Genomic DNA, 18,903 nt, shown 5'->3' with positions numbered 1-18,903 from the left:
CTTGAGCTTGGATGACGCACCCGGTTTGGGGGCCTGCTCCAAGCATGTGGTTTTCAAATTTGGGTCATAGAAAAATGCAAATTTATAGGGGTCATGGACATGCTCATGAACAGCCCAAGGTAGCGGAGGTTTGCTAATTGTCAAGCTGGATACTCGGTGTCCATGTAAAGCTTCTTGAGGGTCGACACTACTGGTTTTGTTCAATGCTCTATCTGCAGGGCCTAGAATGAGGCCCAGCACATAGTAGTTGCTCAATAAATACTTGCTGACTATAAAGCAACAGCCATTTCATCTTTATCACAACTGGCACTGCCAGTTAAAAATTTCTTTAGAAAAGCTTATTCTATCAGACTATTAATTCCGGTGGGGGAAAATAAAAAGCTACCATCAGCTCTCTCCTTGGCTTAAAAAAAAATCACATTTCTTTAGGGCAAGGGACTTTGGGGTTGATTGAAAATCAGTGTGGAATTTGTCCCTTGCAAAGGTGCCTCTTTCCGTTTATTTCTGGCAGAATGTCAAGCACGGTGGCATCAACACACATCACAGTGGCTCTTATCACACAGTGAGTCCATGAGCGGCGACAGAACATTCACGCCCCCAAGTGAGCTAGAGCAAGCGCAGAATGAAACACAGATTTCTTATGCTGCCACACCAAGAAATCTCTACAGACACTATGTTTAAATAACTATAAATAATATTAATTAGAATTCATGGAATGCACAATTCATGGAATTCACCGGAACACAAGGAAACCTTTGAGACAGTGTTGCAGTACTCATGTCTAAAACCAGGGACACCCACCCCTATTCCCCTGCAAAGACAGCTGTCCTTCCCTACCAAGGATTTTAAATAATTCTCACTATGCTGCTCGCAGCATCATCCCCAAAGAAATATTAATTTACAAAATAACCCAATATTCATATAATTCTTTTGACAAATAAAAATCTTAAATTAAAAAGCATGATTCTCTCCCTCGTCCCCCCCTCCCCCTCCCCCAGCCCCCCCCTCCTCCCCCTTCCCCTTTATTCCAATTTCAGGTAGCTTGGCACTGAGTAATTGAACATTAAAAAATCGAGTTTGTAGACTTCGTACAGCTGCGTTTGGTGCTCCGAGCTGATGTTCTGGAAGAACTCCGTGGTCATTTCGTCAGTAGTTCTTGTGGACTTGGCGTAGGTGGGGAACTTCAGGTAGCTGCCCACCCCCGCCAGCTGCAGGACGTAGTTGGAATCCTCCTCCAGCGTCTCGTACTTGCCCACGAGGTCGTAGTGGATGTGGCACGGGTGGCAGAGGGAGTAGACGGTCTGCCAGTGCTCGTTGAAGGGCTCCTCGCGCTGGGTGTGCGGGTCGATGAGATAGGCCACGAACTCCTCGAACTTGACGTCGTCGCCCCTGCGCAGGGCCTCCTGCGTGGCGTTCTTGCGCTGCCGCTTGATGATCTTGGTGCCGTAGCGCTTGTGGAAGGACGTGTTGTACTTCTGCGTGAACTTGTTGCGGTAGGCGGACACCAGCCGCTCGAAGGGCTCGCGGACGAACAGGAACTTCAGGTAGCTTTTCAAGCGGTGGTTGATCTCGGGGATGCTGTACTGGTTGAGGGTCTTCAGGTTGGCCGAGACGTGCGCCTCGTTGGCCGGGATCTCCATGGGGTCGCTGTACTTGCCCCGGCCGGTCAGGACCATCATGAGGCGCTTCCAGTTGGTGCAGGCCACCTTGGGCACGTAGCAGTAGATGAGCTCGTGGTCCTCGTCCACCACCAGGTGCTTCAGGTCGCTGGGCGTCAGCACCCGCCGCTTGCGGCTCGCGGCGCTGGTGGCCCGGCAGGTGTCGGTGACCTGGTCCCGGCGCATCTGGTGCAGGACCGCCGTGTTGGACAGCTCGAGCTGCAGAGGGGACACAAGGGGGAGGAGAATTCAGTGCTCGGGCGGGATGTTGGCACTTGGCCACGGGCATCGTTGTGACGGCCGGAGCAGGCCACGGAGACAGCCAGCGGACCATTACGTGGCCTGAGTCTCCATCCCTTACTCTTGCTCTTGGTTCCACCATCCTTCCTTTGTAGGATAATATAATGATCAACTCTATAACGTATGCATCACCCTCTACGTGCCTGGCATTTTGCTACAGCTACATAAATACAGTTTTTCTTTTTAAAATATATTTTTATTGATTTCAGAGAGAGGAAGGGAGGTGGAGGGGGGGAGAGAGAGAGAGAGAGATATCAAAAATGAGAGAATCATTGATCAGCTGCCTCCTGCACGCCCCCTACTGGGGATTGAGCCCGCAACCCAGACATGTGCCCTTGACTGGAATCAAACCTGGACCCTTCAGTCCGCAAGCTGACACTCTATCCCCTGAACCAAACCGGCTAGGGCGATACAGTTTTTCTTTTCACTGTACAACAAATTTGAACTGTTGTTGATTTATTTAGTATCACCAAGTACCTGCCATTGTGCCAGGCATCATGCTGCCAGGCACTGCAGATGCAGTAATAAAACAGTACAATGAGGTAACTGCTCCTTTGAGTTTCCAGGCTCACTGGGAAGAAACAGGAAAGGGAGGCTCAGAGAGGTAAAGTTACTAGCTTGAGATCACACAGTGAGTAACACAGAGTCAGTATTCAACTCGGGTCTGCCTGGCAAGCAAAGCAGCCCGCTTTCAACTCCACCCTGATGTCCAGCACCCCATCTTCTTGAAAGCAAGCAAGCACGGAGGCTGACATTTGATTGCTCTATTTTGATGCAAGGGGGGTGGGGGGTGGGGGGCACTGTTCCTCCATGCCCGTCACTGTGGACATCTGTTGCTTGTTGCTGCCTCTGGCATCGGGGATTCGATTTTCCTCGGGGAACCTGTTCTCCATTCTCAGTTCCCTTTTCTCTCAAGCTGTCGAGCTGTGTGGATGGCCCCTGGAGTGTGGGGACAGGGAGGGGCTGGGCTGGGAATGAAGGGTGCAGAGCAGAAAGACACAGGGATGTATTGGGGTGACATCATCTGAATACCTAGGTCTGTACGTGGCTGAAACCAGACCCCCGACTCCTGGGCTTTTGTTACATTAGTTAATATATTTGCTTTGCTGTGTGAGGCAGCTGGAGTCTGGATGATATTATTTGCAACCAGAACATTCGGGTATTTGCACGTGTTGCCTTTGAGCTCGTTGTTTATGCCATATTCATCCATCCAGTCAGATGTGCGCAGATCTAACAGTGTACAAGGCCCTCACCCTATTCTGCTCCGCTGGGAGATACGACCTTTTCCTAAAGGGCTCACAGGCTAGGAGGCACCAGGCCAGAGCTGGCAGCCTGCAACGGGGCCACAGGGAAGATGTGTGTGCTCCTCTACATTCTAGGAGCAAAAGTTTCTCCCCAAAAGGCCATTCACTTCCAGGCGGAACCAGTTCTCATGAACCACCTAGAACAGCGGTTCTCAACCTGTGGGTCGCGACCCCTTTGGGGTCGAACGACCGTTTCACAGGGTTTGCCTAAGACCATCGGAAAACACATGTATAATTACATATTGTTTTTGTGATTCATCACTATGCTTTAATTATGTTCAATCTGTAACAATGAAATTGGGGTCACCACAACATGGAGAACTGTATTAAAGGGTCGCCGCATTAGGAAGGTGGAGAACCACTGACCTAGAATAAGAGACAGGAGGCCAGACCACCTTGGTGCGCCTGCATCTTGGCCTCCAACACCCTATTGCTGCAGGCCAGCCCTAGGCCATGGAATTCACTATTTATTTTGAACAGGAAAACGATGACCTCCGCATACCCTGACTTCTTAGCGGATCTATCCTTCACCTTAAGAAGAACGTTCATGCCATTAAAAACAAAGCCACAGATTGTCCTGAAGGAAAATAGAAGGACCAGGAAGGAAAAGGGGCATCAATTTTGCCCATTTGAATCGCTATGGACAGTTTTGAAGGCAATAAATTATTAAAAGAGCAGAGAAACGGGGCCTCAGCACCCCTCCCACCTCCACCGCCCTGTTCCCAGCTCTTTTCAGATGGAGACAATTCTCGGTGCCTTCTGCGTCCCCAGGGAGGGAGCATGTCAGTTAATACTGCATTCAGGACCACAAAGCCGTGAAAAATAGAAACGATAGCAGCGTATCGCTTTACGTCCAATTGTAGGGACAGAAAATAACTCAGTGGGGCTTTGCCATGTGGTATCTGAGGTTTCTTTCTCTCCCATTTCCTTCTTCTCCGCGCCAGCTGGCGTGGCGAATGGAACACCTGTAGCAGCGAGTCCCTGAGGACTCAGAGGCCAGAGTCAAGGGAACCAGCGCCTTCTCAATCGAGAGACACAGCCGGGCCCCTTCTAGGAGGAGGAAGTCCACCTGGGCCTCCAGTGTTGAATTGTTAGACAAACTATTTTTAAAAAATATATATTTTATTGAATTTTTACAGAGAGGAAGGGAGAGGGATAGAGAGTTAGAAACATCGATCAGCTGCCTCCTGTACACTCCCTACTGGGTATGTGCCCGCAACCAAGGTACATGCCCTTGACCGGAATCGAACCTGGGACCTTTGAGTCCGCAGGTAAACGCTCTATCCACTGAGCCAAACTGGTTAGGGCAGACAAACTATTTTTTAGAACTTCTTATTTTAAAATAAATACAGACAGGTGTTGGTTTAACTTATTAAAAATACAACGTTACTTAAAATATGCACAAATATAATGTGCACAAGTAGGTATACGTGACCCAAACAAATGTGAACACTGAAATGGACAATATTAACTGACGGACAGACGATGTTGTTTTACTGGAACCGAAGTCCTGTCGGAAACGTGTCGGGCGCTCGCTGTCTGCTGGGGCAGGCTCCCGGCTAGCTGATATCCATTCCCCTGTGCGCACGAGGACTCAATTTTCCCACCACTTCTCATTTGTAGTTACTGTAAAATCCAGCCCCCTGTAACATCACAAGATCTTTACTCGCTACAGATTCATCATGTATCTACTTTCTGTCTCTGCCCATTTCTAATTACCCCAACAGCGATTTCCAACCTTTTTCATTCATGGCACACATAAACTGATTACTAACATTCCGAGGTACACCAGGAAATAGATTTTTTGCTGACCCGACCAAAAAATAGGTATAATTTTGATTCATCCACACTGGATGGCTATTGTTGTATTGCCTGTTGTCATTTTTTTTTTTTTTTTTTTTTTACTTGACAATTTAAGAGAAAAGAGGTCAGTGCCCTGACTAAATAGTCAGGTGTTGCGTGTTGTAAAAATTCTTTCGGCACACGGGTTGAAAACCACAGGCAAACAGCGATTTCTAACCTTAAAAACATGCAAATCTGGCCCTGTCACTTCCACACTGGTCCCAAGCAGGGCTCACAGGAGCTCCAGTAACAGGAATAACTCCAGCAATGGACAAGTTCCCTGAGTATCACCCACGGGGATGGGGCAACAAGAAGACAGGGCATGAAGAGGACTCGCTGATGAACAGTTTGCTCCCTTGTCACCGAAAGAGAACACCTGTCTTTCCCAGCCATGTTTTATCAATTCCACTCAGCAGAGGTTTGTTGATCTGGTAACTCTCTGAGCTGTGAGAGGACTGACTCTCTTTCCTCTTTCACTCCCTTTCCTTCTCTTTTTTTTTTCCTTCCTCAAGGTATTTGAAGCCACCATGAAGGACATAGATGCAGAATAAAACTGAAATAGAAAAAAAAAACACAAATATACTAACTACACGGGCTGTGATTAAAGACCTCACTCGGTTGTGGGCTTCCTAGTAGCAAGGGCAAAAAGGGAAATGTGATTAAATCTTGTTTTTGTGCTCAGAAAGGAGCAGCATTCCAAATGCTTGGGGCAGAAAATGGACAAGATTTTAAGCGACTCAGAAAGTTCAGTCAGCGCAGGAGGTGCTTGGATTCCATTTTCTCACTTTGGAGTATTCAGAGGGTTGCTTGCCCCAGCTGACTGAATACTAATGTTACTATTCACTGCCGCCTAAAGTCCACAGAACGTTCCAGCATTTACAGAACACTTTCGCATACGCCATCTCATTAAAGAACCCACTGGAACTTCTCCAGAGCCTGCTAAAAGAAGGTTTATATTTAACACACCAGACCATGTTTCCAACCACATGTCATTTTTTGGGGGCTGGCTACCGCCAAGTATTAATACTTCATGTTAGTGGTTCTCAACCACCAGCACACGTGGACATCACCTGCAGGGCTTGTGAAGATGCAGCTTCTGATTTGGTAGGTCAGGGATAGGCCTGAGAATCGACATTTCTAGCAAGTTCCTGAGTGTGCTAGTTTGCTCTGGCTCCCATTACAGAGTACTGCACACACTGGGTGGACGGCACAGCAGGAACTTATTTCTTACAGTCATGGAGGTATGGGCAGGGGTGGCCTCTCTCCTTGCCTTGCATATGTCCGCCTTCTTGTTGCTCGTCACCTGGCTGTCCCATCCTCTTCTTACAAGGACACCAGTCCTACTGGATTAGGGTCCGCCCTAAATGAATTCAACTTAATCACCCCTTTAAAGGCCCTGTCTCCAAAACCAGTTACATTAGAAGAGCCTGGGGGATGGGACTTCAACATGTGAATCTGGAGTTGTGGGGAGCTCATCCCACCAGGGGAGGCGGACGCTGCTGGCCCGGGACCCCACGTTGAGAATCACGGTGTCGCACTGTGAGGAAAGGACTGTGATGTGACATCCCTCACCCATTCGTAGCTATTCCTAATTACAGAAGACGGAACCCGGGTTCGTCGTCCATGCCAAGAGCGTCCCAGATCTGCCTTCAGTTCCAGCCCCGATCCCCCCGCCTCCCTTTCATCTCCCGAAAGTATAAATTAGGCCAGAGCGAGGGCTGGTTCTAGGAAACCGTGGACACGGCTGCAGGCTCCCGGCTGGGTCCTGCCTTCTCGTTTGGATGCCTATTTTTAATTTGGACATTTAAAAAAAGGCATCTATAATCAGTGTAGGTACCACATTTAGGGGCTGTTTGAAAAAGTCTTTCAAACTTTCTGGCGTTTCATCTTAAAAGGAAGAGAAGCTGGTTGCCCTTAAATTAAAACATCTTCTGTGGTGTTTACATTTCTCTCACGCACGAGGACCCAACCGGAGGGAGGAGCAGCCTCCCGGAGAACAGTGGCATCCCAGAGAGAAAGGTAAATTCGGAGGCATCAGGTGAGGGGGGCTTGGCCAAATCAGCCATTAACTACCGTTAGCTTGGGCCCAGCCTCGGTTTCTCCACTTGAAAATCCTAATACAAACTCCCCCACCCCACGAGCCCTCATTGCTCGACCATCAGTCATCCTGTGGCGTTTAGGATGGGGGAGGGGCAGAGGAGACCTTGACCGCCTGACTTGCTGTGATTCTATCATTTCTTTCAGGTACAGAAATTCCTAAACTCTCATGAAAAGGGCAACTCATGAGGAATCACTGGTGAAACCACACTTACAGCAAAAAAGAGGTACGCAGTATATCTAAGCACACTAGCTGCCATGTACATACTATGTTCCAGCCCCTGTTAATCGTCACCGTTCTAAATAAGATCAGTGTTCCCAGTTTATGGATGGGAAACTGAGGGGCAGGGAGAGTAAGTACAGTGGGCCTTGACTTACGAGTTTAATTTGTTCAAATTACTCTATCAACTCAATGCAAAAAATCAGCCGAGAGACAGCTGGGATCTCAAAAAACTCGTTAGGGGGGACACTCGTAAGTCAAGACCCCACTGTAATTGGCTGACGATCAGGCACTACACTGGGGCTGGGGTTCAAATCCCGACAGCCTGTACTTTGAGACCACGCACTGTGCAGCCTCCGATGGTCCGAAGACCCACCTGGGGGCCACCAGCCCCAGGGCAGCCCTGAAATTGTGGGTCTCGACCCTGGCCGCTCACTGGGACCACAGGGGAGCTTGAAACTCCAGTGAGGCCTGGGGCCCACCTCAGATCTGGTGTACCTGCTCTGGGTGTGCTCAGCTCTGGGGATGCTACAGCTGCCCAGGCGGGAACCCCTGCCTGAGCGGCTTCAGTGCCACAAGCTACAACCTAAAAAGCACAGACTGGACGCGAGCAGGAACCTGCACCTTCCTGGTCCTCAGATCTAATGGAAACGGGCTTTCCACTCAATAGGGCCAGAGGTCAAAGGTCTAGAGCAGCGGTTCTCAACCTGTGGGGCGCGACCCCTTTGGGGGTCAAACGACCTTTTCACAGGGGTCGCCTAAGACCATTGGAAAACACATATATAATTACATATTGTTTTTGTGATTAGTCACTATGCTTTAGTTATGTTCAATTTGTAACAATGAAAATACATCCTGCATATCAGATATTTACATGACGATTCATAACAGTAGCAAATTACAGTTATGAAGTAGCAACGAAAATAATTTTATGGTTGGGAGTCACCACAACATGAGGAACTGTATGAAAGGGTCGCGGCATGAGGAAGGTTGAGAACCACTGGTCTAGAGGGTCACAGGTCTCAGATGTCTTTGGGTGTGTCCACAGAGAACTACTGGGAATCCTAGAATGCTTAAGCTTCCATGTTTAGAAAAGAAAGGAGAAAGATATTGGGTCTTTAAAGAACCAATCTGGTCTGAACCTGCTGCAGAACACAAAGCGTTCAGGAAAGAGGTGATTCCAGGTTAACTGACATGAACATTGCCAGAGAAATTGGCTTTTAAGATTTGAACCCATCACAAAGGGAAACACCTGTTTGATTGCAAGGATGGAATCTCTTTCCAAAGCAAACGGAAGGAAAAGGTGCAATGGGTGGAAAGCCCTAGGACATGAGGCGGGGGTGCAGGAGACGTCTTGTGGGGTGACCCAGGGCTGGGCTCTGAGCTCCGTGGGCAGAAACAAGCGAGTCCAGGAAAACCTTGCTATAAGGGACTAATTCAGGCGAGGGGGTGCCTGTGAAAGCCAAAAGTCCTCACATAAGTAGGTTTTCCGAATGCGTCTGTTAAAAAATTGACAAATTAGTTAATTTACTTGTTTTTACTCATGCAGACACATTTGTGTAATTAAATATGTATGAAACGTTCTTATTTCACAGAAAAGTTTCCTATACGTGTCACAGTAATTTTATATTTACACTGAATAGGCCTAGTAAATACGCATTCACCAGGCGCCAAGAGGAAACAAATGTACATGGAGGGGGCGTGGCTTAGGGGGCGTGGCCTAGCGCACGTGGGAACATCAGCGGCTGCAGAAAGTCAGGTCAGGAGACAACAGAACCGATTACCGCTGGCAGTGCAGTGTGGTTATGAGCTAGTCATCCCTGAACATTGTTTACGGGCAGCGCCTCTTGGATTTAAATACGTAGACTTTAGTTGTAGATATGTAACATTTATTTATGTCAGCAAAACTACTAGTGTTTTTTCCAACATATGGCCTATTCGCTAAAATGTGTTAAAAATAACACTGAAGTAATAACAACAACAAAAATAACCTGTTAATTCAAGCAAATCTTGGTTAAAAGCATTTTAAAATTAACAAGGTGTTAATTTCCGCGTATGACATAAGGACCGGAAATTTTGTCTGTTACATCCGAAGTCGGTGAAATCAAGGCCCACACATGGAGGGTTTACTGTAAGAGCAGTGGTTCTCAACCTTCTGGCCCTTTAAATACAGTTCCTCATGTTGTGACCCAACCATAAAATTATTTTCGTTGCTACTTCATAACTGTAATGTTGCTACTGTTATGAATCGTAATGTAAATATCTGATATGCAGGATGGTCTTAGGCGACCCCTGTGAAAGGGTCGTTCGATCGCCAAAGGGGTCGCGACCCACAGGTTGAGAACCGCTGCTGTAGAGGGTCCTTTTAGGCTTGTGGGTAAGGTACTTCTTTTATGTGCAGGGTTTGCATCCGGTGACCTCGATTAGGGTCACAGACTCAACTGCCCTCCAGAGTGGGCAGGGCGTCCCTGGGCCACTGGGAGGTGGGGGGATGCCACTTCAGCCTTACCCATGAGGGAATGTGGACCCCGTCTTTGAAGATCTTTCAGTGTCTGGAGAGAAGCCAGAAAACCAGACTGTATGTATGTGTCATCCCTGCATTCTTTAATGTTAGCTACAATTGAAATAATTTTTTTTGTTAAATGCTGTGGGCCAAACTGTACTTGTTGGGGCTGGGTTTGCCTGTGGGCCACCAGTTGGCGCCCTCACCCAGGCATCTGAGGATGGGGCCAGGGAGGAGGGGCCCTCGCGGAGTCTCTGGCCCAGCTGCCTCGCTCAGGGGGGCAGTGCGGGACGGGAGAACCGGGTGGAACGGGCAGACTGCAGGAGCTCCAGAGTGCAACCAGGAGGCTGACCGTCAGCAGCAGGTACTGAGAGAAACCAGTGGAAGCTCAGCTCTCAGGCCCTCCCGCCGCCCGCCTCACCTGCCTCTGTGATACTCATCGCAATTTACACACTTATTCTGTGTGTCTCTCCCGTCTAGAATGCAAACTCTGCGGGGGAAGGTGGCTTCAGTTTTTGGTTCACTCTGTATGCCCTGTGTCGGCACATACCAGGCCCTTAAAGCAGCCGTCGCCACCCTTCAGACCTCACGGACCACCAGTGTCCATGGACCACTGGGTGGCGACCACTGCCTTAAAACTCTGTGGAATGAATGAATGCGTGCTCGAATGAATGACGGGGGGACAGCGGGGACTTTTAAGGCCACCAAATGCCTGATGAGGCTGCACAGGCTTCCTGCCCCGGCAGCCCCACCCCACCCCCAGGAGGGTTTCTGGCACAGATCCTGCAGCCGAGCAAGAGCTCAGCATTGGCCCAGCGGCCGGAGGCCAAGAGAGAGGCAGCTGGGCTCTGGGTGTCGGGTGGAAATGGGCTCCGGTGACTGCAACAGCCTTTGCTGAAGGGGGAAACTGGTACTTTCCACCCATCTGGCGAGGCCAGGAAACAGGAGGAGGGAAATCGTGAGAGGGGGTACAGGCACCAAGGGCTGCCCTGGAGTTTTGGCGTGGGGTGCAAGCTGCCAGGGCTCCCCTCCAGCCCGGCCAGGTGTGGCTCTAAGGCCTCCTTTCCATCTCAGATCAGCTGTTTGGGCTTCCGGATGCCCGGGAGGGTGCGGGAGGGGCACAGGAACAGGGATGGGGTGGCTGCCAAGCTGAACTGGCCTCCGATGAATGGTGGCCCGGAACAGGGACAATGGTGGGGAAGGGATGCGGCTCCCACACTGCTGGGGAGGCTGGGTTTCCTGGGAAATCAGAAGTCAGAGGGCGGGCAGAGCGTGCACCTGCTGACTGAGCTGAATGCTGGCAGGAGAGAGGGAGGAGGGTTCCGCTGCGCAGCCTCAAACTGCTGAGGGCACCCCAACCCAGGCGCCTCCCCAAGGGCAGTGCTATTCAGGGACAGGGCGCTGTGACACCCTCAGCTTCTCCATCTGCTCTCTCCCTCCTTGGACCAACAGGCTCTGTTGGCTCTTCCTGCTTCTCTTCCCAGACTCACCAGCATGTTCTACTATTCATATTCTGTCCAAATCCCTTGACCTTTTCAGGCTTGCTTTCCCATCTGTAAAATGGGGACAATTAGAGAGTCTACTTCTCTGAGTTGCTTTAGTTCCACGAGAGCCCACCTGGAAAGCACTAGCCTGGCACACAGAAGGCACGCGGTCAACAGTCCTTCTCTTGATCACTGTGCGTATTAGAGGGTTGCTTCCTAAGTGGCCGGCAGTGTAGCAGGCATAGTGCTCCGCCGTCCTCTGCCTCATGGCAATTCTCCATTGTCAGGGTCGCTGAGAATGGCCGCAGGTGTTTGGTACAATGGGGACTCCTGAGAAGTTGTGACTCAGTGGGTCTGGGTGTCCTAGGTACCCGCTCCTGACAACTGCCCCGGAGGAGGGATCCCGCAAGGCCGCTGGCCCCGCGTCCCACTGAGAACTGCTGAGGCAGCATTTGCTTTTACACGAGCGGGTCTGCAGTGAACGTCCAACACATTTGTCATCTGTGCGAAATGTCTGGCTCGCGGCCATTCAATATCTCGCTGACACAGAAGACAGACAGAGGCAATCGGAGGCGACGTGGATTGGCAGCTGCTAAGCACATCGGTGCTCTGCAGAGCAATTTTCTCGGTAGGCAGAGATTAGCTATTCCTATGTACCAGCAGGCTCTACAGCGTGCGTTGGGATGTCAAAGTGAACTCTGGATGGAGAGATCCAAAAAGGTCACCTTACTTCTTAATCAAGTAGCACGTTTCAACCGTCTCCCCTTTCCCTATTGTCCCAAAGGTGCCCGCGAGCCACTCTCTTGGGCTTTCATGGTGCTTGTTTTGTGTTTCTTTCTTTCGTAAAGAGGAGAGGCTGAGCCAGCTCTGCAGACGGGGCCCCAAACCCTCCTCCCACCCTGCCCTGGAGGCACTGCCTCCTCTCCCTCCCTCCCCACCCCCATCCCCAACACACCTGGGCCCCCACGGAGCCATTTCCACCACCTTGACCTCTTTGTCTGAAGCTGCTCCACCGGGCTCAGAGTTGCATCACCGAGAATGAAGGGAGTTTATCTCATTTCCCTCCTCCAGGGCCTCAGGACAGGGCCTGGGCATCTCTCCATCCAGGTGCCAGGCATTCAGTGCCCAGCACTTGCAGGGCTTAGGAAAGGGTGAACAGCCTTGTGCCCACACATTAGTGCCTTTCCAGTACGAAGATTTTTTGTCTCAGTCACTTCACTGCCCCTCCCTCTCCCAAGGATGGTCCACTTGGGAGCTTCCTGGAAGGCCACCGTCGAGCACTTCAGGGGCAAACACATCTAAATTCACCTGCTGGGTACTGAGAAACGTACAGGATTTTTTTTTTTAATCCTGGGCTGCCTCTCAGGTCACGTCTGGGGCATACAAATACACATAACACACCATACGTGATGTCCTGGGCTTCGACCTGGGGCCCAGACATGAATAAGACGCCCTCAAGTTAAGATCATCGGAGTGCAAACATCTTTCATCCTTGTCCCAGAGCTTGAGTGATTCACTCCCCTAGAGTCTTCGGAACGCCGAGCTTTGAGTTGGAAAACACCTTGGCGAACATCTGATCTCATGTTCTGATGTGTAGATGGCAAATCTGAGGCCCAGAGACGGGACCTCATCGCCCACTCCCGGGAGCAGCAGCCCTAGGCCCGGACCCCGTCTTCCCTTGTGGGGGTGGCTGCTGAATACAGAGAGAAACATCTATTGTGAAGAGTGGAATCTTCTCGTTTCATCCACCCAGCCGCCCTGGTTGACGGCGTAGAGATGAATTCGGGGACAGCATGCGGGGTGGTGCCCACGTGCCATCCACGTGGTGCTGAACCACTCCGTGAGCTACAGAAGACGTCCTTGCTACCTTCTACCGACCTAAGAGCAGTGTTTTGGTGACACACGTGGGGTTATATTCAGTGGAAATTCTAACACCAACTTTGTTTTTAAAAAGGAATAGTGACCTCGTTTGGGCCAGTGGAAGGAAGAATTAATTTTAGGATAGAATTTTTTTTTTATCTTTACCAGAGGATACATTTACTGATTTTAGAGAGAAAGGGAGAGGGAGGGAGGGAGTGTGTGTGTGTGTGTGTGGGGGGGGGGGGGCGGGGGGGGGGATAGAGGGGTAGAGAGAGAGAGAGAGAGAGAGATCTATGTGAGAGGGAAACATCGATCGGTTGCCTCACATACATGCCCCGACTGAGGATTGAACCTGAAACCTAGATATGTGCCCTGACCAGGAATCGAACTGTAACCTTTTGGTGTGCAGGATGATGCTCCAACCAACTGAGCCATCCAGCCAGAGCCAGGATAGAATTTTTATAGAAAATGAGTGCCTCCCTGAACCCATTAAAGAGACACTGAGCAAACATGGAGAGCTTTTGGTTTCTCACCCTGCCCAGGAAGCCGGGGATTCTGCTGAGTTGACCTCACAGGGGTCGGAGGTCAGATGCTGGAATAAGGCAGACACATCTGGACATGACTCCTGACAACACCCCTGACGAGCCACATGACCCAGGGGCACTCACCCATTTCCACCCTCCCAGCCTGTTTCCTCGTCTGTAAGGTGAGGGTTGATAGTAGCACACACGCCACAGGCTGTCATGAGGTTTAAAAGAATAAGGTCTGCAAAGACTTAAGCATATCCCCTGGCCTGCAGCTGCTCTTCATGCACAGGCAATTAATAATCAAAGTTAAAGGTTCTTTCCCCTGAAAAAAAAGATCTTCTTTACTTGCATCTGTTTCCATCAAGTGGCAGAGTGGCGTAAGACAAAGGCTCTGCAGCCAGGCAGCCGGGACTTAAAATCTGGCTCCACCACCTACCGGAGGCGGACCTTGGGTTAGTTACTTAACACGGGCCCCAGTATTCTCATCTGTAAAATGGGCGTATAAGACAGCACTGACTTCCTAAGGTTCTAAGTGATGCTGAAAACAGCTTTCTTTATGTTCAATGCACTGGGGGTGTGCAGGGGATGGCACCAAAGGCATCACTCATCTTGCACTCAGGCCAATGTGGTTATGAAATGATCAAGAAGTCCCTTGCCTTCACCTTCCTTAACTAAGCCTCCGTACCACCAAGGAGGGAGAGTGGCTGATGTCACTTGTCCTTTCACTTCCCCTGCCTTTCCAGGGTGGAGGCCAAAGAGTGCTGTACAGGGCGGAGCGGGAGAGAAAGCCCAGGCCTGCATGTGCCCACACGCCCGGGCTCTGAGCGCTGTGGAAGGGCTGACACCTGCCCTCTGCCAGGCAGGCACACGTTGTCCCTGGCCCCCAGCTGACCCAGCCTACTGCCTGCAGGCCCCACCTGGCCCCTCGGTGGGATCTGGATTGGTCAGCCCTCTCCCACTGGCCAGCGGGTCGCTGACCTCCTGGTCTTATGCTCCATCCCTTGGGAGGTCACCTCAATCTGGCAGCTGCCCCCAACCTTTTCTTTACTGGGGGTGATGGTGAGAGGAGGCTAGTGCAAAGTAAGGTAAGGTTTGTCTTCGGGGAGACACATTCTAACAGGTCACAGATGAGGAAAGGAAGACTTTACAATGCAGTCTGTGTGGCAGCTGACAGGTGCTAACTCAGGGACTGGCAGTACCTGGTGTCGGACTCTGAGATCTTGCACTGGCTAGCCTACAGGTCTGGGGCTTTCTTAACCTCCTCAAGTCTCTATTTCCCCATCTGCAAAATGGGTAAGTAGCCCCTGCCTCAAAGGTGGCCGAAAAGATCAGATGAGTTATAGTATTCACTCAGCATGTAAGTCAAGCATGTCAAACTCGCGGCCCACGGGCCACATGTGGCCCACCCAATATAATGGTATGTAAGAAACATTTTAATTAAAATTTCATAACTTAATTTTTACAATCTCCTGTTATACATAATTATTAGTAACGAACTACAACATTCGCTAATGACTGATTACTATAATCGTGTTGCATTCATTTCCCTTACGTGCCTTACGCACAGGTGCACATTTCTCTCCACTAATACCAGCAGCGAACAGTTTAGCAGCCAACGGCCACGTCATTAGTCTTGGACTGACTTGTTTGGTGTGTGCAACAGGAAATATTTTGCTTTCAAAGAACAAGAAAAAGAGGTTTATTTGCGTTACGCTTATTAATTTGTGCAGTTATTCAGTGTCTGCTAAGTTAATGTTCAAGAAAACAGATTACTTTTTATTAAAATGTTCTATTATTTTATGTTAACAATGACTCATTTATTTCAGCCCTTTGTATTCAGCATCTCTATCGAAATAAACCTACGTTTCTATGAAAATTGAAGCTTTTGTTTCTTTGCGGCCCACATCAACGTAAACCTTGTTTATGTGGCCCCTGTGAGCCTTCGAGTTTGACATGCTGACGTAGGTGCTCAGTCACCTGGAGCTCATTATCTCACAGGCGGGTGTGAGGCTGGAGTAGGATCAGAGCTCAGGCGACGACTTTCCTTGGTGGGGACCGATCTCCCCTGGAAAGGGCAGCTCCCGCGAGGCCAGAGAGGGGAGACGGAAGCTGGGCCAGAGAAGGCCGGGGAAGCAGGGGATGGGGCGGGGGAACAGAAGGCGCAGATGCAGCGTCAGCCACCCCAGGGCACCTGTGGGTGGGGCTCGATGGCTGTCCCTGCACCGGCTGCGCCCAGAGTGGTGGAGCCAGGCCGACCTGCGAAGCTGCATGAGCTGCGGGGCCCATGGAGGCCCCAGCACCCCACGCCAGGCCTTCCAGAAAGGAAGCTTCGCAGACATGACGACCCCATGGAGCAAGGGAATCTCTTCTCATACACTAAGTGGCATTCTCTGAGACAACACAGCGAACAGAGGGCCAGAAAGCAAGTGGGTCAGGGTCTGGGGAGGGGAGCCGGTTCCCATGAGTGAATCCACTCCCTGTGCTGGCTGAATCCTCCATCGGAGGCCCTGCAGCTCCAGGGAACAAAGGCACCTGGGGACGGAGGGGGACAGGCCGCCAGCCTTCCCAGGGGCGAGCCATGCCCGCCCTCCTCCCGGCTCACCTTCCCTGCCCCGGCTCCAGGCTGGGCCCTGGGGACAAAACCAGGCAGAAAAGGATCACCTTGCCTCCATTTTTTCGGAAAAACGTAAAAACCAGTCACTCAAAAGGAGGCAGGGATGTCTCCAGCCTCGTGTCTCCTGCACTGCCCTCAGGAAGCACTGGGCAAAGGGTCAGTGTGAGGTTTGGAGCAAAACAGAATGATCTACAAGGGTCTGGACCAACTGCCCACTCATTAGCAAGTCCATGACCCCAAGGTGGCCTACAAATTCACCTGCAGGCTCAGGTGGAAGAAAACCAGGTGTTGCATTGACTGAGGTCAATGTTTAGTGAGCACGCGCCATGTGGCAAGGGAGGGCCGGGTCCCGCGGGGGATCACATATGGGGGGCGGGGGCACAGGGATGGACCAGGACGACCCCAGGCTGAGAGACGGGGGCTCCGCGTGGCGGTGGACTCCTGCCTGGAGGCGGACTGAGAACTTAACTGGTACTTGGGGGCACCTGCCTCTTTATGGGGAACTCTCCATCCTTCAATGGAGTCGTGGGTAATCAGAGCCAGAGTGACAGCCCGAGGGCCAGCTGGCCAATGGAGTGACAGTGATGCTGACGGCCACGCCCACAGCCCCAGACCCGTGCTGGCATGCACCCAACTCTCTCTGATTCTGATAACTCTGTGCCGTGTACACTGACACCTCCATTTTACAGATAAGGAAACGGAGGCCCAGAAAGTTAAGCAACTTCCCAAGGTCGTCGGCCTATCTTTGCTCTTTGACCCAGATTAGCTGTCATATTTGCTTTGTTGAGAGCCCCTGACATGCAAGAATGGAAGCCCAGCTTCATTCTTTGAGAATTCTTGTCCCACACGGGCCTCCTCACAACACTCTCCGCTATGCCTGCATGTTTTGTGCCTGAGCGCAGTCCGTGTCACACGGGATGTGCTGGTGGGACCTGTCTGGTGAAGGGACGGGAAGGTACTGGGTGCCCACCATGGGTCAGGCATTTGCTAAGCACTTGGCAGTCACTGTGCCAATTAGTTCTCACCATAACCTGAGAAGTGTTACCCCCACTTTACAGATGAATACACTGAGGCTCAGAGAGCTTACACACAAATCTCAAGGCCCACAGCTTGTAAGAGGTGGGGCCTGGGTTTGGCCCTGGTGGTCCAGTTCCGGAGCATGGACCCTCTGTCTCACACCAGTGACCCCCCGGGCTGACCTTCAGCTGCCCGCCTTTTCAACCTCATGCCCACTGGGAATAGCCTGGACCACTAAACTCTTAGGAAGAGAGCTCTGATTAAATACCCTTCCCAGAGTTTTGAAAATTCCCATAACTAGTTAGCATGTCCCATAAAAATCATCTGTCAATGGTGTTAAAGGGAAGTCAAACTTTCTTCTCAAAGACACTACAGGTTTCGAGGGTGTAAGCCTCGGGCGTGGGTTTGCCTTCTTGTCCCCAGAAGCCATATTCTGTTTTCATCTAGATCCGAAATGAAGACGCCTTGCTCAGCCGAGGGACCCCTTTCTCCCTGGGTCTCACAATCGGATTTCCAGGGTGTCTCACACGGACTTCCAGGACATCCACAGCTTTGTTTAGGGAATTACAGGGGCCTGTCTCCCACGGGCACCTGGGTGGAGTTCAGAACTGAACCAGCCTCCAGAAGCCCGGGCGTGGCCAGCTCAGGGCAGAGCGGAGCGATCACAGCCATCCATGTGGGCTTCCCGGGGTGCCCTGGAGGTGGGGCCCGGGCCGCAGCCCACCTGCTCCCTGGGCTCTGCCACAGCTCAGTCAGCCAGGATCCAGAAGGGCTGGGCATTTTCTCTGAGTTTTATAGAAATTTCTAACCAGAAACATCTGGAAATACATGGGACCAAGTCGGATGCCTCAGGATGAAGCTCCGGCTCAGCCAGGCTGGGCATTTGCTCGGTGAGCCTAAGTCACTGACCTCTTCCCAGCTGCCTCCTCTGCAAGATCTCCCTCCCTCCCTCCTTGCCTCCCACCTTTCCCTCCCTCCCTCCTTGCCTCCCACCTTTCCCTCCCTCCCTCCTTCCTTCCCTCCCTCCCTCCCTCCCTCCCTCCCTCCTTCCTTCCCTCCCTCCCTCCCTCCCTCCCTCCCTCCTTGCCTCCCACCTTTCCCTCCCTCCCTCCTTCCTTCCCCCTCCCTCCCTCCCTCCCTCCTTGCCTCCCACCTTTCCCTCCCTCCCTCCCACCTTTCCCTCCCTCCCTCCCTCCCTCCCTCCCTCTCTCTCTTCCAGGGAACACAGCACACTCAGTTCATCTGGGTGGTTGAACTTCCTGCCCTTCCACCTGGGATGCTCTTTGCCCAGACCTTTCAGAGACATGAGGGCAATGAATGGTTTTGCAGGGAGGACTCTTCCGGCGAAGGCAGAAAGCCGGGCCTCACCTTCCCATTGGTCATCACCCAGCCACGTCCCATAGGAGCCCCAAACTCCAAATATCTGAAAGCGCATTGTCACCCGCCTCTTCCCAAGTCCTTGCCTCCGGGCATGGCA

At 51.3% G+C, this 18,903-nt stretch overlaps 1 protein-coding gene across 2 annotated transcripts in view; it reads right to left on the bottom strand.

Annotated features, from left to right (window-relative positions):
- Positions 1-1,022: 1,022 nt before the first annotated feature.
- The window catches only part of CHST11 (carbohydrate sulfotransferase 11), a gene marked incomplete at both ends in the record, with an annotated part of 225,346 nt that continues 207,465 nt past the window's right edge, over positions 1,023-18,903 (bottom strand). For both annotated transcript variants that reach the window (XM_081083351.1, XM_081083352.1), the window contains one exon: positions 1,023-1,877. In XM_081083351.1, the coding sequence (XP_080939477.1) occupies positions 1,023-1,877 (855 nt within the window). The remainder of the gene's footprint in view (positions 1,878-18,903) is intronic.

The sequence above is a fragment of the Myotis nattereri genome (genome assembly GCF_964212035.1).
Source record: "Myotis nattereri genome assembly, chromosome: 2".
In the NCBI taxonomy this organism is placed as follows: domain Eukaryota; kingdom Metazoa; phylum Chordata; class Mammalia; order Chiroptera; family Vespertilionidae; genus Myotis; species Myotis nattereri.
The sequence above is the reverse complement of the archived record's forward strand: the minus strand, read 5'-3'. Positions and strand labels throughout refer to the sequence as shown.